At 44.3% G+C, this 24,374-nt stretch overlaps 1 protein-coding gene across 1 annotated transcript in view; it reads right to left on the reverse strand.

Moving 5' to 3' along the window:
• FANCI (FA complementation group I) overlaps positions 1 to 24,374 on the reverse strand; it is a 103,276-nt gene that overhangs the window by 74,291 nt on the left and 4,611 nt on the right. Inside the window, 2 exon segments of the mRNA XM_043554697.1 lie at positions 60 to 132; positions 9,424 to 9,525. Coding sequence (XP_043410632.1) covers positions 60 to 132; positions 9,424 to 9,525 — 175 coding nt within the window.

Below are 24,374 nucleotides of genomic sequence, written 5' to 3' on the forward strand. Positions count from 1 at the left end.
CCACAAGTAAACAAATCTACCAATGTACTCGGAGGTAGAAGAGCATTAGTTTTTATTACCTTTGAAGATAGCTCGCAGGAGCGCTCCAGCAGCTTTTCCTTTCACTGCCTGATTCTGAAGGAGATTAGCCAACTGTAATCAAAGAGAGAAAAAGCTACAAACCTCTGGCAACAATTTCTCTACCCAGTGACCTAAATTCCCAATATGAAGCACATTTATCTGTCAAGTTCATATCCTTCAGAGACTTTGGGTATCACGAATAACATTTATTAAGATAGAGCAGAGTAGATCTTAACATGATGCACAGCTGTCAAGACTGAAATTTGTTCATATATTCATTCTACAATTGTCTAAGTACAATAGAAGTTACTAAAGAGAAAAGAGAGTGACACGGTACTTTTTTTTTTTTTTTAATCAGTCTTGCCCCTTATGTAGAGAATGGTAGGGGGTTTATGAGTGAAATGATAGGTTAGAAGACTGTTCTATAGTTCAAGTGAGAGATGACAGTGGCCTAGACCAAACAGCAGGGAAGATGTTACCGGTTGAACAGTGTCCCTCCTCAAATTCATGTTGGAGTTCCAAACCGTAGGACCTCAGAATGTGACCTTATTTGAAACTAGGGTTGTTGTAAATGTAATGAGTTGCAGGCATTAAGACTGGCGTTAATACAACAAACATCCTCCTAAGAAGGGGAATCTTGGACACAGAGACACATAAAAAGTGAGTGTGCCACGTGAAAATGGAAGCAGAGATCAGGGTGACACAAGCTAAAAAACGACAAAGATTATCAGCAAATTGACAGAAGCTAGGTGAGATTCTCACAGCCTCAAAGAAACCAACATCACTAGCACCTTGATCTTGGACTTATACATTTGAGAGGTCAAATCAAAAGGATATGCTGTGGTCTGAATGTTTATGTCCCCATAAAACCCACATGCCTGATGTGACAGTATTTGGAATGGGACCTTTGGGAGGTAATTAGGTGATGAAGGTAGAACTCTCGTGAATGGGATTAGTCCACTTATAAGAGATCCCACAGAGTTCCCTAGCCCTTCCACCATGTGAGGATACAACATGAAGTCTGCAACCCAGAAGACGGCCTTCTACTGGCATTCTCATCTCAGACTTCCAGCCTCCAGAACTAGGAGAAACAAACATTCCTCATTTATAAGCCTGCTGTATTTTGTTATAGCAGCCTGAATGGACTAAGACAGACTTCCTTAGTTTAGAAGTGAAAAGGGTGTGATGATGAAGGAAAAGCAAGCAAAGCTTCTGGCCAAAGCAACTAAATGTGTAAATGTGGCTCTAGCCGTTGACATGCTGAAAATCTGGGATTCAGTGAGCATTTGAATCACCCAGAGGGTTTGTTAAAACAAATCGCTGGGCTACAGTTTCTGATTTAGCAAATCTGATGTGGGATTCAGAACTACTACTCTTAAGATATCCAAGTGGAAATGCCAAGTAGACAACTGGACATGCCAAAACGGAGCTCAGTGAAGAAAGAACTCAATGGAAATGTAAGAGACCATTCAGGGAGAGATGTAAAGAGAGGAAAAACACCAACATTCAAGGATTAAGAAGAGAAGCAGCAGCCCACAAAGACTGAGAAAGTGAGGCTATCAATATCCATAGAAAGGAGTGTCACAGAAGCAGACTAATATAACAGTGAATTTGTTCTCTTCCACAACTACACGTGCCTGATCTTTTGGACTCGAGTCCATTTCTCCCTTCTTTTTTTTTTTTAAATTTTTTTTTTCCTTTTTTTTCAACGTTTTTTTTTATTTATTTTGGGACAGAGAGAGACAGAGCATGAACAGGGGAGGGGCAGAGAGAGAGGGAGACACAGAATCAGAAACAGGCTCCAGGCTCTGAGCCATCAGCCCAGAGCCCGACGCGGGGCTCGAACTCACAGACCGCGAGATCATGACCTGGCTGAAGTCGGACACTTAACCGACTGCGCCACCCAGGCGCCCCAAAATGGTGATTTTCTAACTCTAGCACAGAGGCAAGACCTTCCTTCTCTCCATTTATTTTTTTATTATCAGTATGGACTCACAAATTTATTTTTCAATAGTTTATAATTCATAATTGAACTTAATTATTTTGATGTTCTAATGGTCCCAGATTTGGGTGATGGAAGCCCCTTTAAGCTGGTTCCTATGTCTTTGTGACATGCCCTCATCATTTTTTCTGGGCACTTCTTTACTTTCTGGTTTATAAGATGTTCCCGGCTCATCTTGTATCCATCATGCCCACCCTTGAAATTCGCCCTTTCTCTGAAAAGCCCTGGTTCCTTTCAGTGGGGAATGATTATTGATTATTAAGAGACCAAAGATCTAGGTCATGGGTGTACTTGTTACTACCGTGGCATCTTAACTGCTTCTTAGTTCTTCCAGTGAACATAAAGAAAAAAAAAATACACGTGTATATGCAAATACATACAAATACATATGTGCATGCAGATATGCATATACACACATATACATGAGAACCATAAATTCGTATCAATACTTCCATTTCTAATCTATCCCCACAGCGTTCTTTCTTGCCTTCCTATATCCTAGATTTGTACGTCCTTTCTAACAGTAAAAATGCCAACATCAACACATTTACTCATTTGCTGAACTCTGTAATCTATCTAAAAACATTTCAGAATTGCTTTGCCTGTGCCACTACAATAAGTAATTCTATTTTAAAATTTCAGGATTGGTTGGGGCGCCTGGTGGCGCAGTCGGTTAAGCGTCTGACTTCAGCCAGGTCACGATCTCGCGGTCCGGGAGTTCGAGCCCTGCGTCAGGCTCTGGGCTGATGGCTCAGAGCCTGGAGCCTGTTTCCGATTCTGTGTCTCCCTCTCTCTCTGCCCCTCCCCCGTTCATGCTCTGTCTCTCTCTGTCCCAAAAATAAATAAACGTTCAAAAAAAAGAAAATTAAAATAAATAAATAAAAATAAATAAAATTTCAGGATTGGGGAGCCCTGCTGGCTCAGTCAATGGAACGTGCGACTTTTGATCTCAGAGTTGTGAATGTGAGCCCCGTGTTAGATGTAGAGATTACTTAAAAATAAAATCTTTAGGTGGGGGGGTGCACCTGGCTGGCTCCGTTGCTATATAGCATGTGAACCTTGATCTCGGGATTGTGAGTTCAAGCCCCCACACTGGGTAAAGAGATTACTAAAAAATAAAATCTTAAAAAAAAAGTTCAGGGTTTATTTGTTATCTGTCCCTCTAACCATATTCTAATCATGGTCTCACTGCGTTTGCATTCCTACCAGCAACGTATGAGTGACTGCTTCCCTGGTCTCGGCAAGAGTGTACAGACAAGCTGTTCAATTTTTCCTACTGACAGGTAGTAATGGTTTTACTTGAATTTTCTCTTATGAGTGAGGTCAAGCATCCTTTCTTATGTTATGGTCATTTTTATGTCACTGTGATTATCCTCTATACTCCTTTTGCTCTTTTTAATAGGATTTTTTGACTTTTCTCCTCCTTCAATTATTGTAAGTTATTTATGAATTAGGAATATTAACCCTTTGTCTGTGAAAACTGCAAATATCTTCTCCCAATTTGTCATTTGTGTTTTGATTGTGTATGGTATTTTTGGTCATGTAAATTTTATAGATATGTAGGTAAATTTATCAACCTTTTAAGGTATCCAGATTTTGAATCCTAGAAAAGCTTTCTCTGCACTACAGTTCAAAGGAGGAATTCATCCACGTTTTCTTCTAATATTTAGGTTTGGTTTTTACATTTAGACCTCTGATTGTGGAGCTTATTCTTGAACAGTGTATGCAGAATACATCTAATTTTATCTATTTTTTCTAAATGGCTAACTAGTTGTCCCAACACTATTTATTACATAGGATCTTTGCCCCAATTATTTGGGATACCACCTTATAATAGACTAGATTTTATGTGTTGGGTCTATTTTGAGACTTTGTTATTCCATTATCTGTTTTCCTCTCATGCACCAATATCACGTTCTTCATTACAGAGGGTTTTTGGTATGTTCACTGTTCAGTAGGGCTAGTCCTTCCTCAGATATCTTCCATTTCAGTGTTTTCCTAGCTATTCTTATTTTTCTATATGAGCTTTGTTTTTATGTGTATGAAACGCTATTGAGAGATGCCTGGATGATTATATCAGTTAAGTGTCCGACTTTGGTTCAGGTCATGATCTCAGGGTTCATGGATTTGAGTCCTGCACTGAGCTCCACATGACAGTGCAGAGCCTGCTTGGGATTTTCTCTCTCTGCCCCTCCTCTACTTGCACTTTCTCTCTCAAAATAAATAAACTTAAAAAAAATGCTACTGATTTTTACACAATTTTATATTCTGCTACCTAGCTGCCCTCTTGTTGTAGATGGTTTGATCATGGATTCTTCAGGATTTTCCAGGGGTACTATTATGGTATCTGCAAAGACACATGGTTTTACATCTTTTTTCTATTTTTATGCCTTTCATTGTCTTCTCTAGACTAATTGCATTGGCTAACAGACCAGAACAATGTTAAATAGTGATGGAGAGAGTAGGCATACAGCCTGGTACCTGATCTTAGCATAAATGCCTCCAGGGTTTCCCATTAAGATGCTAACTTGAATTCTCCAGAAACCAATATTGCACTGTATGTTACCTAACTGAAATTTAAATAAAAACTTAAAAAGAAAAAAAAGAAAAACAGGATGCTGACTTTCAGATCTATACATGTATTTTATCTTATTAAGGAAAAAGCCACCCACTCCTATTTTCTCAAGAGTTTTTACTAGGAATGAGTGCTGGATTTTGTCAAAGGCTGTCTCTAATTTCTGAAGATAATCACATGGTCTTTGTGGTAATATACTTTCTATTACTGAACCAACCTTGTATTCTTGGTATAAACTCCATTTGGTCATGGTGTATTTTTTTTAAATCTGGTAATAGACTCTGTCCTCTAGTATTTAAGGTTTTTGCATCAATATTAAGTGAAAACATGCTATCTTTATCAAATTTAGGGTTCAGTGTTACACTTTATAAAAGCATCTCCAAGTTTTCCTTATGTATGTACATATCCTTATGTATTATATATGCTATCAAACAAATTATGTAGCACTGAGACTATCTCTAACTTCTGATTTCTATGTTTGGTAGAAGTCCCCTGTGAAATTATCTGGGCCTGGTATTTTTGTGTGACTTAACTGCTTGATTAACTCTTCCTTCTATGGAAATTGGTTCCAGTTAAGCTTTCCATCTCAAATTGGGTCAATTTTATTAAACTGTATATTCTTAATTATCCATTTCCTCTAGATTTTCAAATTCATTTGCATAGATATGTATGAAGTAGTCGCTTACTATTTTTTGACATTCTCTCTTTATTAATAGTTATTTCCCCCTTCTCATTTCTTATTTTGTACATTTGGGTTTACCACATTGTTTTCTTGATTAGTCAATGGTTTTGTCTAATTTTTCAAGGAATCAGGATTTTGATGTATAAATAATTTGATCTACTTGATTAGTTTCCATTTTTATTTTGGTACTTTCTTTGTGCTCTTGTTTACTGCTTTTTGATAAATTTATTTCCTTTTAATTGACTTAGGTGATTTTTAAAAGTATTCCATGGATTCTGATATGTAGTATTTTCATTATTTTTTTAGAAATCCTATAATTTCTGTTGTCATATCCCTTTTTACCCAAAAATTGTTTAAAAGGTATTTTATTTCCCAGTAGAAAATCCGTTTGTATTTATTTCATTTCTGATTTCTAGTTTTACTGAATTGTGACCAAAGAGGGTGGTTTATATATTTCTACCTTATGAGACCTATCAATGTTTTCTTTGTGCTTTAGTACATGACACAAATCTACATGTTTAAAAAGATATATATATATACTTTTTTTTTTTTTTTTTTTTTTTTTTTAAGATTTTGGTTTTGGACAGAGGGTAGGGAGGCCTACGTGCTTCAGTCAGTTAAACGTCTGACTCTTGATTTGATTTCAGCTCAGGTCACGATGTCGCAGTTCAGAACCTGTGTCAGGCTGTGCAGAGCCTGCTTGGGATGCTCTCCCTCCCTTGTCTCTGCCCCTCCCCTGCTCACGTGCTCTCAAAATAATAAACTTAAAAAAAATTGTAATAATATTTTATTTTTTGGGTGCCTGGTGGCTCAGTCATTAAGCATCTGACTTTGGCTGAGGTGAGTATCTCACAGTTCATGAGTTTGAGTTCCACATCAGGTGAGCTCAAGCCCTGCTTCAAGTAAAACATAAGCCACAAGTAAGCCTCACTTCTTTCTCTCTGCCCCTTGTGGGAGTCGTTCTCTCTTTGCCCCTCACTCACCTGCACCCTCTCACTTAAAAAAAAAAAGGAAAAAAAAAATTTTTTTTCCTTTTTTTTTTTTTAAGCAATCTCTACACCATATGTGGAGCTTAAACTCACAACCCTGAGATCAAGTCACAGGCTCCACCAATTAAGTCAGCCGGCCCCAAAGATATATTCTTTTATTAAAGTATTCTCCACATATTTTAAATACTATTTGTATTTTCCATCTCTTTACAATCTTTGCTTTGTTGAGGTATCCCCAGGTCTGTAATCCACTTCACTAATTTCCTCTTTAGCAGTGTTTAGTCCACTGCTAACTGTCAAGGTTTCCATTTCTAGAAGTTTTCTGTCTTCCAAATCTATCCCTTCTTATTTTATGGATTCTATTTCTTCATTTACATATTTGAGTATATTAAAAATCATATTAAATATTTACATGAAATATATATATTTTTTATTTTAGAGAGAATGTGTGGGGGGGGGGCAGGGAGAGAGAGAAATCTTAAACAGGTTCTGCACTGAGTGTGAGCCCATGACATGGGGCTCAATCCCATGACCCTGGGGAATCATGACCTGAGCTAAAATCAAGAGTTGAATGCCACCTAGGCACCCCAAATATTTGTGTACTCTAGAGTACCTTTTAGATTCCCCTATATTCTCTAAATCCTTCAATGTGAATTTTCCCATTGCTGGATATGTCAGTCTTTCTTGTCATGGACTTTTTTTTTTTGAGAGAGAGACAAAGATAGCACTAGCGGTGGAGGGGCAGAGAGAGAGGAATAGAGAGAAAATCCCAAGCAGGCACCACACTGTCAGCACAGAGCCTGATGAAGGACTCAAACTCACAAAAATCATGAGATCATGACCTGAGCCAAAACTGAGAGTTAGACACTTAACCAACTGAGCCACCTAGGTGCCCCTCTTGTCATGGACTTCTTTATGTGTTTTGTAATTTTTTACTCTAAGCATATCTTCTATGGACATTAAATAAACTGAATGTATATATTGCTGGAATACTTAATAAATTTGTAGAGGATATAAAAAGATGACTACTACACTGGTCAACAGAATCAAGATACAAAAAGATCTTGATAGAGCAAAATGCAATTAATTTTAAAAGACAATTAAGATATAAGTATATAATTTTATATGTGGGTTCTAAAAACTAACTACAAAAATTCAGAGATGAAGAAAATTAGCCTAATACCAACATCCGCAAAAATGAGTTGGGATTTTAGTTGCCTGTAAAAGCAATGAGACAACAGTACGATATTATGGCCAAAAAAGTGATTCTGCATTAACGGGAAAATAAGAGAAATTTTGTCCAGTTTGAGGTATTAAACTTTTAAGGCAAATGTTAACAAAAGAGAAATGTTCAGAAGACTGTGTCCGTGTCAGTGAAGGAATTTTGCTAACAATTATTCAGCGCGGGGTGCCTCAGTTGGTTGAGCGTCCGACTTCAGCTCAGGTTATGATCTCATGGTTCATGAGTTCGAGCCCTGCATCGGGCTCTGCGCTGACAGCTCAGAGCCTGGAGCCTATTTCGGATTCTGTGTCTCCCTCTCTCTGCCCCTGCCCCGCTCACACGCTGTCTCTCTCCTTCTCTCTCAAACATTAAAAAAAAATTATTCAGTGTCTACTAGATGGTTTACGTGCATTAACTCATTTCATCTTTACAAAAGCCAAGAGATAGAGATCTTTTCTAGAGAGAAGCAAGAATCAGAGAAGTAATTCACAGCATCTATTTATATCATGAATTTTGTTCTAGTTCTTATTTTTGCTTATTATGGTTAATGTTAAGGCCTCTTCAAGTTCAAAAGCATATAAAACATAAGTTCTAAATCAATAAACTAATTAGGGGCGCCTGGGTGGCGCAGTCGGTTAAGCGTCCGACTTCAGCCAGGTCACGATCTCGCAGTCCGTGAGTTTGAGCCCCGCGTCGGGCTCTGGGCTGATGGCTCAGAGCCTGGAGCCTGTTTCCGATTCTGTGTCTCCCTCTCTCTCTGCCCCTCCCCTGTTCATGCTCTGTCTCTCTCTGTCCCAAAAATAAATAAACGTTGAAGAAAAAAAAAAAAAAAATTAAAAAAAAATAAATAAATAAACTAATTAAAAGTTGGTTTTAACCAAATCTTAATGTCTATAGAATAACTCAAGCTGCAACTCATGCAATGGCTTGTCTCAAAAAACTGCTACAAAAGCACTCCTGCTTTTGTTAATTAAAAAAAACAAAACAGAGCCCACCCCTACCTCAATTCCCAATTAGTGTCACATTTTAACAGAAATTACAATGTACCACAACACAGGCATGCAAAAATTCCTTTAAAAACATAATATGCAAAGTATTAACTCGTTTAGACATATATACTTAATATTTAAGGTTAATGTTAAGGAGGGATTCCTTTCCATACACAAATATGAATAAGCTAAGAACACATATTATGCAAAAAGGAGAAGTGTATCAGGAGAGTAAGAAGATTCACATAAGAATCTCAAAATATTTGGAGCGCCTGGGTGGCTCAGTCGGTTAAACATCCGACTTCAGCTCAGGTCATGATGTCGCAGTCCATGAATTCAAGTCCCGCATTGGGCCCTGTGCTGACAGCTCAGAACCTGGAGCCTGCTTTGGATTCTGTGTCTCCCTCTCTCTCTGCCCCTCCCCCGCTCATACTCTGTCTCTCTCACTCTCAAAAATGAATAAATGTTAGAAAATAAAAATTAAAAAAAAGAATTTCAAAATATTGTACTGCTTATAAATTTATCTTTTTTAGGGGAAAATTTTAATAAAGAAGCATCAGTAGGCAAAATGTCACATCAAAAACTATAATCAGGACATTACCTTCAAGGAGGATTGTTCTAATAACCTTAAAAGTACCCTATTTGTATGTATGTACATATGTATTGTATGTGTGTGTATATATTTATATATAATTACATAAATACTTAAATGCTATATAGCTGTATACAAATGCCCTTCGATTGTCTATTTTCTTCCTCTCCCCATTTCTTAACATTTATCAAAAAATCCTTGTTTCCTAAGGCGAGTAGGAGGTAAAGTGGCAGAGTAATTTTTCTAACATGTTCTTTGAATTTGTCATCATGCTTGACATTTGCTTTATAGCAGAACATGCTTAATACTTACATCATCTTCTTTCACAGCCTGAAGCAATTCCTGCAGTTTGTCTGCTGTTTTTTCTCCTGCTAGAGATAATATTTCCTGGTCCATTGTTGCTCTATCAGGGAACTGTAAGGGAAAAGTGTCAGAGCTGGATGAAACTTCCACAAGGAAACAAGCTTGACTGTTTTCCTTCCCTCCCTGTTAACTGAGTACTTTATACATTATCAGGAGTGTACACAGCAGGTACTCCATAGGTTAAGGGTTACTAACCAGTATGAGTAGGTGATTTTCATCCAAACCAAAATAATTTGGAAAATTCCCTGGAATTTCTGTATTAGAAACTTGTATTCTAATCAAGTGGTTTCAGAATTTTTGCCCATTTTAATTTTTTTAGCATCTACCCAGCACACTGCCTAGAACAAAGCTAGCACTTAATAGTGTGATAAATTATAAATATACACACAAGAATATTATTACAAGCATATAATAATATTTCACAAATGAATAAACCAAAAACACTATAAAGGCAAAGTGCCAATGAAATGGTATGAAAACTAGTAAGAACTTTAATAAGACTGGGGTGCCTGGGTGGCTCAGTCGGTTGAGCATCCAACTTTGGCTCAGCTCATGGTCTCACAGTCCGTGAGTTTGAGCCCCGCATCAGGCTCTATATGCTGACAGCTCGGAGCCTGGAGCCTGCTTCGAATTCTGTGTCTCCCTCTCTCTCTCTCTGTCAAAAATAAAAACATTTAAAAAAATTAAAAAAAAAAAAAAAAAAAAGAAGTTAACAAGACTAACGAAATAAATGTGTGCTCAAACGTCAAGAAGGCATCCCAGCAGAGGAAAGCTTGAACTGGAACTCGAGATTAAATTAGGTAGTCAAGATAGCCAGATGGTATACTCTATACACTACTGGGAAGGAGAATGACATGAAGAAAGGCTTTTATAGGGAGAATTTGAAAAACTTATTTGGGGAAAATGAGTAAACTGCCTGAGGTACAGAGTTGAAGTAGAGGAACAGTGAATAGGATGGCTAGAAAGACAGACTAGGAATAAACTGTACAAGATCTTAAATGCCAGGTTTAAGGGATTTAGCTTTTATTCTGTAAATAATAGACAGCAATCAAAACTTCTGGAGCAAAAGAGAATCTGCCTGATTCAGATTCTGCCGGTTTAAGACTGGAAAAGGTTTTGAGGAAACAATCTGGTATCAAGCATGTAGATTAAAGTAGGGAGAGAGAGGGGGCGCTGGGTGGCTCAGTCAGTTAAGCATCCTGACTTTGGCTCAGGTCATGATCTCACAGTTAGTTCAAGGATTTAACCCTGCGTCAGGCTCTGTGCGGACAGCTCAGAGTCTGGAGCCTGCTTCAGATTCTGTGTGTCTGTCTGTCTGTCTCTCTCTCTCTCTCTCCCTCCGTGTGTACGCATGCGCACTCTCAAAAATAATAAATAAGACTCTCAAATACAGAGAACAAACTGAGGTTGGATGAGAGGTGGAGGAGAGAGGAAAATGGGTGATGGGCATTGAGGAGGGCACTTGTTGGGACGAGCACTGGGTGTTGTATGTAAACGATGAATCATGGGAATCTACCCCAAAAACTAAGAGCACGCTTTACACACTGTATGCTAGCCAATCTGACAATAAATTAAATTCAAAAAATAATAAGTAAACATTAAAAAAATAAAGCACGGATGGGGCGCCTGGGTGGCGCAGTCGGTTAAGCCTCCGACTTCAGCCAGGTCAAGATCTCACGGTCCGTGTGTTCGAGCCCCGCGTCAGGCTCTGGGCTGATGGCTCAGAGCCTGGAGCCTGTTTCCGATTCTGTGTCTCCCTCTCTCTCTGCCCCTCCCCTGTTCATGCTCTGTCTCTCTCTGTCCCAAAAATAAATAAACATTGAAAAATAAAAAAAAAATAAATAAATAAATAAAGCACGGAGAGAGTAAGGATAAGGAGCAGAGACTAAGAAGTTATTGAGGCCTATTTTAATGATAGAGACAAAGGCCTGTATTCAGGTGGTGATCCTGGGAAGTGTAAAGGAAAAAGGTGAAAGGCAGGGACATTAGGAAGTAGGATTTAGTGAGCAGCTATAAGAGTATTATGGGTAGGGGGAAATGCAGACTGGTGGAAAGACCACCTGCTGCTCCTCCTGTATTTCCTCTTATGTTTCCCATCCCCGTAAGTTGTACCACCATCCACGCAGACTGAAACCAGAAGCCTGGACAACATTCTTAACAATTCCACCGCCCTCCTCCACATCCACTACCAAGTCCTGTCAATGTGAACCCCTAATCGGCTCTCAAATCTGTCTACTTCTGAGATCCACTACTCCCCCATCACTCCAAAGTCACCACCACCTCTCACCTGAACTACGACAAAAGCTTCCTAACTTGCCCCCCACACAGCAATTAAAGTAATCTTTTTGTTAATGCAGCTGAAACTCCATCTCCATCCTCACCTTAAAACTCTTCAGCCATCTTCTCTCCTATCAGTCCCATATCCTGAAGTCAGGATAAAAAAAAGTCCTGCAGGGTCTGGCCCACACCTAACTCTACCCTTAATCCCTATATACTCTAGCCACACTGAATTGCCTTCAGTCCTTCAAATCCCAAGTTCTCCTGCCACAGGCCCTCATAGATGTTTTTCTGTCTGGAACTCACATACATACCCCTCCTTTCATCCCCTGCCCTCTCATCTTTTAATTCCTACAAATCCTTCAGAGCTCAGCTCAATCTACACTTCCCCAGAAGCTCCGTCTAGGTTAAACACTCCCCTACTACATCCTTTGAAGGCAACAGCAATTTCTCTTCTCTCCTTAGGGTCCCTTCCCTAAGGAGAGGAAAAAAAAGATGAGAGATAAGAAAGAACAAAAAACTTCAAGGTAACCTGGCTATGCGCCTACGTGACAACATCCCTCCTGATTTTATGTACTGAGACTACTTAATCAGACGACGTGTTTGTGTGTGTTACCATGTACAGGAGACAAAGAAATAGAAAATGTATTTAAGAAAAAAAAAAAAAAAAAACTACACCACGGGAAGTTCGGGGCTCAGTTCTTCGGGTTGGAACCCAACTGCGCGGTGCCAACACAAATAAAGTTGCTTCCTGGAAAGAAAAGCCTCGGGGTCATGACTCTCTGTGCAAGAATCCTACTACGGCCCCATCACCACACCTTTAAAGTCGTATTTCTAGGGGCGCCTGGGTGGCTCAGTCGGTTAAGCGTCTGACTTCAGCTCAGGTCATGATCTCACAGCCCGTGAGTTCCAGCCCCACGTCGGGCTCTGTGCTGACAGCTCAGAGCCTGGAGCCTGCTTCAAATTCTGTGTCTCCCTCTCTCTCTGCCCCTCCCCTGCTTATGCTCGGTCTCAAAAATAAATAAAAATATTTAAAAAAAAAAAAAGAGGGGCGCCTGGGTGGCGCATTCGGTTGGGCGTCCGACTTCAGCCAGGTCACGATCTCGCGGTCCGGGAGTTCGAGCCCCGCGTCGGGCTCTGGGCTGATGGCTCGGAGCCTGGAGCCAGTTTCCGATTCTGTGTCTCCCTCTCTCTCTGCCCCTCCCCCGTTCATGCTCTGTCTCTCTCTGTCCCAAAAATAAATAAACGTTGAAAAAAAAATTTTAAAAAAAATGTAAATTAAAAAAAAATAAAGTCGTATTTCTAATGCTAGCTTAAGGACTGTATCTCCCCCTTGACTATGAACTCCAGGAGGCCAGGGGGCCATGTCTGGTTTTGTTTACCAGTGAACCTCCAGTATTTAAACACCGGTACCTGCCTTATAACAGGCTCCCGATAAATTATTTGCTGAATAAATCACTGAACTCCCTACGAGTCCCAAGACCCGCTCATTTGACGCTCATACCAACCCTGTCGAGTAGGTGTTATCAGCCCCAATTTAGATGAACGTCTTTTAGAATTTGGAGGGATAAAGTAATCGCCCCAAGGTTAAAAGGCCAGCAGTGGAAGAGACAGAAATAAAACCTAGGTCTGCCCAGCTCCAGACCCCCAGATCGCCTGCTCCGACCCCCTTACCCCGGTTAGAGCCCGGGGTGGGCAGAGAAAATGCACGAAGGGTATACTGACCAAGAGAGACGCGCAGCCAGAAGCGGAATATGCTGAAATCAACCTATCCCAGCAGGTGCGTTTTGCTAATAAATTCGGCCGACCACCAGAGATGAGTAACTAGCAGGCGGCTGCGCAGCGCCGGTGCGCCCGGCACACCCCTCGCCCAGAGGCGCCGAACTTAGCGGCCCCGGGAAGGAGACGCCGGGTTTTGCGCCGGGGCTTCCCCGAGAGCACCACGTAACCACAAACAGAAACCCCGGAGCGAGGCAGCTGGCGACGCCGACCGTGACTGAACTAGAGGCGGAATGGGGTTACGTTTCTCGGGCGCAGGAGCTGAACCCTGACGGAGAGCGAAGAATCGAAGACGAGCGCGGAGAGGGTAGCACGGCCGGGAGGAGGGAACCGCGGACACCGAGGGACGCGGCGGGAAACACCCCAGAGAAGACACCAGAACGCCAGCTCGGAACGGCAGCCCTCCCGCCCTCGCGCACCCGCTTCCCGCCCCCGGCGCAGGGTCCCACGGCCCGGGCAGCGAGCCCCCTCGGCACTGTTACCTCAGCTCCACCGCTGCTGCGAACTTCCAAAAAGCCCGCGCGGCGGGACGCCACCACACTTCCGTCACGAGACACAACAGGCCCCGCCCCCAAGGCTTATTTCCGCTGCCCGGGCGCACGCGCGTGGGGTGTACCATTAAGGCAGAAGGGGTGTGGGGTGCTCGGAAGTTCCCACTCCCAGCCTCGGGTAGGCGTAGCTTGCAAACTCGCGCTCAGGACCGCAGAGAGCATGCGCAGTGTGGCCCGTACGTAGATGGAGGGTGGTCTAGACCCGTCATGCCGTTCTCGTGGACTGTTAGGGAAAGAGTCAGTGAGATAGGGGCCAAATCAAGGGATGGCCCCCACAGGTCATCTGTGGGGAGCCCTCGGAAGGCGGAGGGCAGATGAAGGTCTCCCATTCCTTGTGCTGGGGAGGTGCCTGTAATCCCTAATATGTAAATGCCACGTGGCCCGGAGGCTTTTTGTTCTTCCCATTCCAAAACCTCAGCCTTTAGGGCATAGCCTGGCAAAGCAGTAGATGTTCAGTAAATATTTGTTAAATAAATAACCAACAGTCGTGGGGCGCCTGGGTGGCTCAGTTGGTTAAGCTTCATGACCTAGGTCATGATCTAGACATTCCTGAGTTGGAGCCCCGGAGTCTGGCTCTGTGCTGACAGCTCAAAGACTGGAACCCGTTTCAGATTATGTGTCTCCCTCTCTCTCTCCACCCTTCCCCACTCACGTTCTGTCAGTCTCTCTCTCTCAAAAATAAACACTGAAAACAAAACAAAAAACAGTAAAACTAAGAGCAACGGAGAGGAGGATCGAGTCTTGAGTTTGAAGAAGCCGGGGTGCCTGGGTGGCTCAGTCAGTTATGTGTCCGAGTCTTCGTTTCTGCTCAGGTCATGGTTCACAGTTCCTGAGATCAAGACCCCCATTTGGGCTCTGCGCTGATAGCGGGGAGCCAACTTGGAATTCTCACTTTCCCTCTCTGCGCCCGCCCCCCCCCCCAAATAAATAAACATTTAAAAGAAAATAGGGTGAAGAAATTTGTGCAAAGGGCCTGAGAGCAACAAGAGAGCCCCTGGCTAATACTTGGGGTGGGGGTGGGAAAGCAGGCGCTCGGAAGTCGTTTTCACATCTAGGGTAGTGGGGGAACAGCTGAAGTGGAAGGGTGTGATTGTATTCACATTGTAGAAAAATATCTCTGGTAGGTGAGTGCCGCAGAGACTTCGGAAAAGATGATGGGGGTGAGAGGGACTGAAGGCTGGACGTTTTCGGGGCTATAAATTGTCCTGGAAATAGGAGGTTGCAGCGGGGACAGGCAGAATTGAGCGAACAGCATGTGAAAGAGATTAGCAAATCCAGCGAGCTGAATGAGCACAAGGGCTGGGGGGAGATGTGGGAGGAGCTGAGGAATATTCAGCCTTGAGTGACAGGTGGGGGTGGGTTGCTACTGCCAGGGAACTGATACAGGGAACACAGGGAAAGGTGCAGGTTCGGGGAGGGGGGCGGGGGTGGTGATGATGAGGCCTCAGATTTGGACTTACCAGGTCTGGAGCCTGACCCCCAGTCAGGATGGGATGGGTCTAGTTGGCCAGTCCTGGAAGAAACATAGCTGCTGGAAGAGAATGATGCCTCTTAGCTGTCCAAGGCTGCTCCTTGCTTATGACCCTTCTCAAGCAAGTTTCACTTCTACTACATTCCTGGCCCAATATCGATCTGTAATCTGTGTAATAAGCAGCTGATTTGGAAGATTATTCCTGAAAGGAATCATTTTAGCTTGCCAAGGAAGCAAGACGACTTTACCTCATCTCCCCACAAAACCTCCTTCCCAGGCTGCTTATGGGACTGGGCTATACAGCCACAAATTCGTATGTCCATGTAGTCAAACAAGCTCATGTACCTTTTCGACCCTCCATTTGTGCATCCCAGGGTGCACTTACTGAATTGCCTGCGTCAGTGTCTACCAGGTGGCATTGACAGTTCAGGGTCTTTTCTCCGCTGGTTGCATGAATGTATCATCTGTATTTTCCATTAGCACTAATGGACGGTACACATGCAAAGGAAAGAACAGACTCCCCACCCTGGTGCAGGCTTCCTTACTAAGTAGCAACTAGACTCCTACACTGGGCAGCTAGTGACAAACTGAGTTTAGAAAATACAGCCAATTCAAAACAGGTTTGCAATAGAGGAACTAAATGTTCTTCAGATCTTGTCGATAGTTCACATTTGTGTAATAACATTATAGCTACTGATATTTTTGCAAGAGTCCAGAGAAAAAGGACAAATGGAGGCCCCCTATCATTCAGGATACTTGATCCTGAAGTGTTGAGGGGCTTCGTATGTTTGCATGTAAACACACAGCCTGAAGATTCACACCATGCCTCCTCCCTAGAGCTGCCGGTGGCTACTGTCTGGGCCTATGGCTGTGCACACTAGACCTGTCCTGGAGAGGGTCGACCTGGGAAGGACGAGTTTTGGAAAGCTACCCAGAGTGTGGTCTGAAGGAAGGCATATGGGTTTCTTAGGGTACACCCTCTAGGTTTCTTTTGGTTGTTTCTTTTCTTTTTAAAGTAGGCTTCATGCCCAGGGCGGAGCCCAACGCAGGCCTTGAACTCACAACCCTGAGATCAAGACATGAGCTGAGATCAAGACTCCAACACTTAACTGAGCCATCCAGGCACCTCATCACCTTCTAGGTTTCTTGAGCTCCTCATCATCTACGAAGGTGGTTAATAACGCACCCACCCAGCCCAAGAGCTCCAGTCGTCTGGGTTTCAGGGCAATGTTGCTTGAGAGAAAAATCAAGGTAGTATGTATAAAAAGACTGGCACTTAGAAACACTTCATAGTGTTAGTTCCTTCCAGCAATCCCACATTTGGGTATATAGATAGAAGAATTGAAATCAGGGTCTCACCCTTTGTATACCCATGTTCGCAGCAGCATTGTTCACAATAGTCAAGAGGCAGAAACAACCCGTATCTTCATGGAAAGCGAACATATAAACAGAATGTGGTATATCCACACAATGGAATAATCTTCTGCCTTAAAAAGGGAGTAAATGCTGTCATTTGCCACAAAACCTAGAGGAACTCTAAGCACATTATGCTAGGTTAAATCAGTCATAAAAAGACAAATACTGGGTGGAATCATACTCAAAAGGAGCGAAATTCACAAAAACAAAAGTAGAGTGATGTTTACCAAGGGCTGAGTGGAGGGGCAAAAAGGGAGTTATTGTTTAATAGATACAGAGTTTCAGTTTTGCAAGATGAAAAAGTTCCAGGGGTGCCTGGGTGGCTCGGTTAAGATTTCTACTCCTGATTTCAGCTCAGGTCATGATCTCAAGGTCATGGATTGAGCCCGAGTGGGCGGGCGTGGAGCCCGCTTAAGATTCTGTCCCTCCCCTGCTCTGGGTGCACGCGCTCGCTCTCTCAAAATAAAATGAACTTTAAAAAGTTCTGGAGATTTGTTTCACAATAATATGCATGCACTTAACACTATGAAGTGGACACTTAAAAATGGTGAAGATAGGGGCACCTGGGGGGCTCAGTGGGTTAAGCGTCTGACTTCGGCTCAGGTCATGATCTCGTGGTTTGTGAGTTTGAGCCCCGAGTCGAGCTCTGTGCTGGCAGCTCGGAGCCTGGAGCCTGCTTCAGATTCCGTGTCTCCTTCTATCTCTGCCCCTCCCATGCTCATGCTCTGTCTTTCTCTGTCTCTCAAATAAACGTTAAAAATTAAAAAAAAAAAAAAAAATGAAGATAGAAAAAAAGAAAATGGTTACGATAATCAGCCAAAAAAAAAAAAAAAAGACAATGCTACTCGGGCAGTTCACAGGATTGTTAAGGAGAGCCGGTTGAATCCACCCTGGAGAAATTCCAACTTCGTAGTGTTTGAGACAGAGGTTTAACAGCTTACTATGTGCATCCTCAGTGTCTAGGAAAGTGACATACAGAGAATGCTTCACAAATATTTGTTAACTGGGTGCAAAATCAGGAGCTCACCCTTAGAAAAATACGGTTTTAAATCATCTCAATGAGGGGCGCCTGGGTGGCTCATTCGGCTAAGTGTCCAATTCTTGATTACCACTCAGGTCATGATCTCACAGTTCATGGGTTTGAGCCCTGCGTTGGACTCCATGTTGACAGTGCGGAGCCTTCTTGGGATTCTCCCTCTCTCCCTCTCTCTCTGCACCTCCCCCACTCTCTTTCGTTCTCTCTCTCTCTCTCAAAATAAATAAATAAAGTTTAAAAAATGATCTCAATGAAATGTTCCATTTCAAAACCAAAATGTTGGCTTAAAAATATATTACTACTCTTGAAGCTTCCTTTGAATTTGCAATCATTTGAAGATTAAAAGTTCAAAACAGTGGGTACCCGGGTGGCTCAGTGGGTAGAGCATCTAACTCTTGACCTTGGGGTTGTGAGTTTGAGCCCCACGTTGGGAGTAGACGTTACTAAAAAAACAAAACACTTTAAAAGTTCAAAACAACAAACAAAGGGGGGCATCTGGGTGGCTCAGCCCATTGAGCGCCTGACTCTTGATTTCTGCTCATGTCATGATTTCAGGGTTGTGGGATCAAGCCCTGCATATGGGCTCTGTGATGACAGCAAGGAGCCTGCTTAAGATTCTCTCTCCTTCTTTCTCTGCCCCTCCTCCGCTCACACAGGCACTCTCCTGCCTCCTCTCAAAATAAATAAATAAACATTAAAAAATAATAATAAGGTTAGTTCTCTTCCCCTATTCAGTCTCTTCTTTCTCAGAGGCCTGGAAGACAGGACCAGGAGGGAGGAGAGTAATCCTTAAAAACTGGCCTCTCACAATTGGTGATATTTGATTAAGGTTTGTAGATTATCTAATTGTAATAGATCAGTGTTAATTTCCTGACTTTGCTCGCTGTACTGTGGTTAATTATGAGAATGTCCTTGTTTTTTTGGAAATACATCCTGAAGTATTCAGGAGAAGAGGGGCATCCGGTCTCCAGCTTACTCTAAAATGGTTTAGGAAAAAGGAAGGAGAGCATCTGAGAGAGAATCACAAAGCGAGTGTGGCCACACGTTAACATCCAGGCGAAAGGCACATGGGTGTTTTTTGTACTCTTCTTGCAACTATTCTGTCAATCTGAAATTATGACAACAACAAAAAAAACCCAGCCCAGTGGTGAATCTAGTGGACTTCTCTGGCTTACAAATAAATAATCAGTGAAGTTGCCCTTTGAGGGCCCATCTTTGCGCTTTGATGAGGAGAGGGAGACAACCATCCGCCATCTTCCCCCTCCACCCTTTTCTGCTGTCATCCTGCCTGGCTGCAGAACAGGGGTGGCTTGTGTGTCCCACAAAGGGCCTCTCGGCTTGCTTCTGTCCCCATCTCCCACTTCACCTCAGCTACTCACGCTCTTGGGCCCATCCTGTGCCACCTCCCAAGTCACGACTCAGATGTCAACGTCCCATCTGGTCAGTTTGCTTGCTCATTTACTCCTGCTTGTTCGTTCCCTGATCTTCACTGTCCCCCAGTCCTCCCTCTTCAATTCCAAGCTTTAATACTTAAAGCACATTTTAGCCAATATCCTCCATTTGCCCCCCCGCCCCCGTCTGTCCTTCCAAACCACCCAGCTGGCAGACTCTGCCCGTTTGAAGGCAGCCTTTCCCTCCATGGGAGGGACATGTGGGCCTCTGGGTTGTGCTGGAGAACTCTCTTGACTGTGTCCATGGGTACCTCTGAGAAGCCATAGGAACCAATCTCCAGGGGACCTCAACATTTCCACAACCTTCCCTAGTAAGTTTATCCCGCCTTCATGAGGATGATTTCAAACATTTCTTTTTTTACTCCCAGCAGATGACCTCAGCTTTACCACCAAATCTTTTTTTTTTTTTTTTTAAAGTTGATTTATTTTTGAGAGAGACAGAGCGTGAGCAGGGGAGGGGCAGAGAGAGAGAGAAGGAGACACAGAATCTGAAGCAGGCTCCAGGCTCTGAGCTGTCAGCACAGAGCCCAAGGCTGGGCTTGAACCCACGCACCATGAGATCACGACCTAGGCCGAAACTGGATGCTGAGCACCCAGCCACCCCTCATTACCACCAGGTAACTTTAAGGAAGGTGCAGAATGTCCCTTGATTTGGGTTTTCCCATTTCCCTAAGGAGTTGATGCCAGGGCATTCCTTGGGGTCCTCCCTCTCCCAGGAATGGCAGTGGCCAGACTCTTGCCCCCGGGGCTGCTCCCAGGAAAGCGAGGTGATGTCACCTTCCCCAGGAGCCAGGAGTGACTTCCCTGGGCAGTCACACCTGTCGCTCTCCCTTCTGGAGGAGGGAGCACAGCCTTGTGTGTTGAAGGATGAGAGGGCTTTAGAGTGACCAGGACCTACTCCCGGCTGCGCAGTTTTGGGCAGGACCCCATCTTTCTGACTCTTAGTTCCCTCTTCTATAAAACGGGGGAATACACCCCCTACCTCACATCTGGAAGGACTGGATGAGCTACCGCAGGTAAGGTGCCTGTCACAGTACAGAAAGAGGGCACAGCAAACTGGAGCCCCCTCTCTTCCTGCCCCCAGCCTGGCAGAGGAGAGCCAGGGAGCCCACGGTTTTCTGCCAACACGGCCAGCACAGGTGTCTCGGCCAATGAGGGCACTGTCTCCCCTCACACAAGGGCACTATTGTTCCAGCACAGGAGCGAGACATGAATGTGACTCGGCGGTGGGGGGGAGTGTGCGGGGCAGAGGCAGGAGAAGGCCTGTGAGCAGCAGAAAATGCCACAGAAGGCTCTGCTCCCTAAAAAGGGCCCTGTGGCCTGCTAGCTTCCTGAAGAGCTGCGTGCAGGCCCTCCTTTGTCAGGGCTGCGCCGTTAACCCGCGAGTGTTCTCCATGCACAGGACTGTTCTTCGTGAAGCACCCCATCGCCTGGCTTTGACAGGCCACTGGGGCCACTGTGATTCCTTCCTGTGGGGGCAGCCTGAGCTCTCCCCCACCCTCTTTATCTCCCAGGAACCTCACGCCCCGTGAAGTGCCCGGGAAAAAATCCAGTATCAGATCCAGATTAGTTTGCTAAAGCTGCCTTAACAAAGTACTACTACAGGCTGAGTGGCTAAAATGACAGGAATGTATTCTCTCACAATTCTGGAGGTTAGACATCCGAGATCAAGGTGTCAGCAGGACTGGTTTCTGCTGAGACCTCTCTCCTCGGCTCGTAGAGGTCAGTCTCCTTGTGTGTTCACAGTCTTCCCTCAGTAACTGTGTCCAAATTTCCTCTCCTTATAAGGGCACCGGTCACACTGGATTAGGGCCCACGCTGCTTAATTTTACCTTAATTACCCCCTTTAAAGGCCTTATCTCCAAATACACTCACATTCTTTTTTTTTTTTTAATGATTGTTTTTGAGAGAGAGACAGAGAGATGGACCGTGAGCAGGGAAGGGCAGAGAGAGAGGGAGACCCGGAATGGGAAACAGGCTCCAGGCCCCGAGCTGTCAGCACAGAGCCCCACACAAGGCTCGAACCCACTAACCACGAGATCACGACCTGAGCTGAAGTCGGCTGCTTCACCGACTGAGCCACCCAGGTGTCCCTAAATACACTCACATTCTGGAGTCCTTGGGGGATAGTACTTCAATACTTGGAATTTGGGGAAACACAGTGTGGCTCATAACACCATTTTGCAAGTGTCGAACAGAGGCCTAAGAGAAATTGTGGCCTCAGTCCATGGCTTGTAGTAGACAGGGCCAGGCCTAGAATCAGGTTAAGATACCCCCCTCTTTGTCCTTTCTCCGCTTCCTGCACCCCCAACCGGGCCACCATTGGCCTGCCCCAAAGAGGAAGAGGACGGTCCTCAATCAGCTTCCCCACAAATCCTCAGAGCTGATGGGACGTCAGAGGTCAGGCAAGGTAGGGTGTTGACCACAGGCGGAAGGGGGAGAGGGCCAGAAGCTCTCGGGCAGTGCTTTTCAAACTTTTGTGTGCAAAGACTCACTCCAGGGGCTCCTTGTGAACATGCACATTCTGACTTAGCCTGCCTGGAGAAGAACCTCACACTCTGCATTTCTAACAAGCTCCCAGATAATGTTGATGCTGTTGGTCTACAGGCTGTATTTCAAGTAGTAAGGTTTAGACCGGCGCTGTCCATCGCAAATATAAAGGGAGCCATTACAATTGCAACTAGAAACTTGTACGTTTTCTAATAACCGCACCGAAAAAAGTAAAGAGAAGCAAGTGAAGTGAACTCATATAGCTTCACCCCAATATATCCAAAGCATTACTGTGTCAGAACGCTAAGCCATGTAAAAGTCCATAATAAGAAATGTTATACTCTTTTTTGTACCTAATCTTCAAAATCCAGCAGGTATTTATTTATTTACCTACCTAATTTATTTATTTTAGAGAGTGCGTGTGAGCAGGGAGAGGGGTTGAGGGAGAGAGAGACTCTTTTTTTTTGTTTATTTTTCACTTTTGAGAGAGACAGACAGAGCGTGAGCAGGGGCGGGGCAGAGAGACAGGGAGACACAGAATCTGAAGCGGGCTCCAGGCTCCGAGCTGTCGGCACAGAGCCTGGCGCGGGCCTTGAACCCATGAACCGCAAGATCATGACCTGAGCCAAAGTCAGACACTTAACCGACTGAACCACGCAGGTGCCCCGAGAGAGAGAGAGAGAGAGAGAGAGAGAGAGACTCTTAAGCAGGTTCCTCCACGCTCAGCACGGAGCCCGGCGTGGGGCTCGATCCCACCATCCTACGATCACAACCTGAGCCCCAAAAGCAAGAGTTGGACTCTCAGCTGACTGAGCCACCCAGGCTCCCCAACCAGCAGGTGTTTTATACGCACAGCACATCTCGTGTTGAACTCTAAGTTTTTATCAGAAATACTCGATCACAGAATTTACAGTTGAGGAAGTAGAATCACACACCTAAGTTCTTCCAAACATACTTAAAAGTCTTCCAATAACTGCATCCGGTATCCACTTTTAAATTCAAGTGAATTAAATTTACAATTGAAAAAAAATAAAGTTACAATTCAGTTCTTTGGTGCCATTATCTGATTTCAGGTGCTAAAAAACTACCTGTGGTCAGAGGCTTATGTATTGGCCAGTGCAGGACTAGATGCCAGGAAGCAGAATGATAGAAATGAGGGGTTCCCCAGCCCCAGGGAGACTTTGGGAGGGAAACAGCCCAAAGCCAGACAGTAGCCAGAGCAGGAGCCCAGGGAAGGGGCTGTTGGAAGGAAAGGACTCAAGGTTCCTCAGCTGCACCCCAAGATCCAAGCCCCAGGTATTGTAGCCTGCTCTAGAGGAATGGGTCTAGAGAGACAAGTGGGGGTCAGGCACTGCTCCCCGGGACCACCCCTCAGAGACCCTCTCATAAGCCCCTGGATGTCTGGAGAGGGCATAGGAGGGTGAAGGGATCCCAAACCTATCCAAGTAGGAATAGGTTGAAAAACAAAAACTATTTCTGGGAAAAACCAAAAAGCATTTCTGGGGACGGAGTCTGGACAATGTCCCATGCACAGGATCTTGACCCGTGCCCCAGGTACCCCCAGGAGGCAAAATCAGGACCCAGGATGACATTATGGAAGCCCGCTTGGAGGTCAGACCAACGATGAGTTTTAAAACAAGGAGAATTTTCCAGTAGTAAAAACAGGGGGGCTCCCTGCCCTTGGAATCCCAGAGAAAGGATATTCTAAAGGGATCACCACCACACCCCGCCCGCCGCGCTCAGGGGAATACCAAAGCAGAGACTGGGATGCCACATATTGAGGGGCAGCAGAGGGGTTTCTTGTTTTACAGAGGGGTGATAATGTGGGTCCTCTCCACCCAGATGCACACCGATTGCGTATTTGGAGTAACTGCCACCATTTACTGTGCGTTTATATTTTCTAAGTGCCAGGCACTGAACTAAGCACTTTTATCGTCACTAAAGCCATGAACCTGTCCTCTAATTACATCCCTACTTCTCGGAGGAGGAAACTGAGTCACTGAGTGCTGAAGTCACTTTTCACAGCTAGAAGGTGCCAGAGTTAGGATTTAAAGGTGGGCGGTCACATTCCAAAGCAGGCTCTTATCACTCCGCCATACTGCCTAGAAGGCGGGTCAGCCTGTCTGGCCCTCGTCCCACTCTGCCTTAACCAGCTACCTTTCCCAACTGACCCCACTCACTGTGCAGGTGACATCTACCACACCAGGTCCTGCTGGGCTGGGGAAGAGTGACAGGCCTTGGCTTTGCCACCGCTGCCACCGCATCCACAGTCACATTTAAAATATCCCTCCATCCGGGGGCAGCGGGGTGGCTCAGTTGGTTAAGCATCTGACTCTTGATCTCAGCTCAGGTCATGATCTCCTGATGCATGGGATCCCGCCCCATATCAGGCTCTGCGCTGAGGACGGAGTCTGCTTAGGATTTGTCTC

This window comes from Prionailurus bengalensis, chromosome B3 (genome assembly GCF_016509475.1).
Source record: "Prionailurus bengalensis isolate Pbe53 chromosome B3, Fcat_Pben_1.1_paternal_pri, whole genome shotgun sequence".
Taxonomy (NCBI): Eukaryota; Metazoa; Chordata; class Mammalia; order Carnivora; family Felidae; genus Prionailurus; species Prionailurus bengalensis.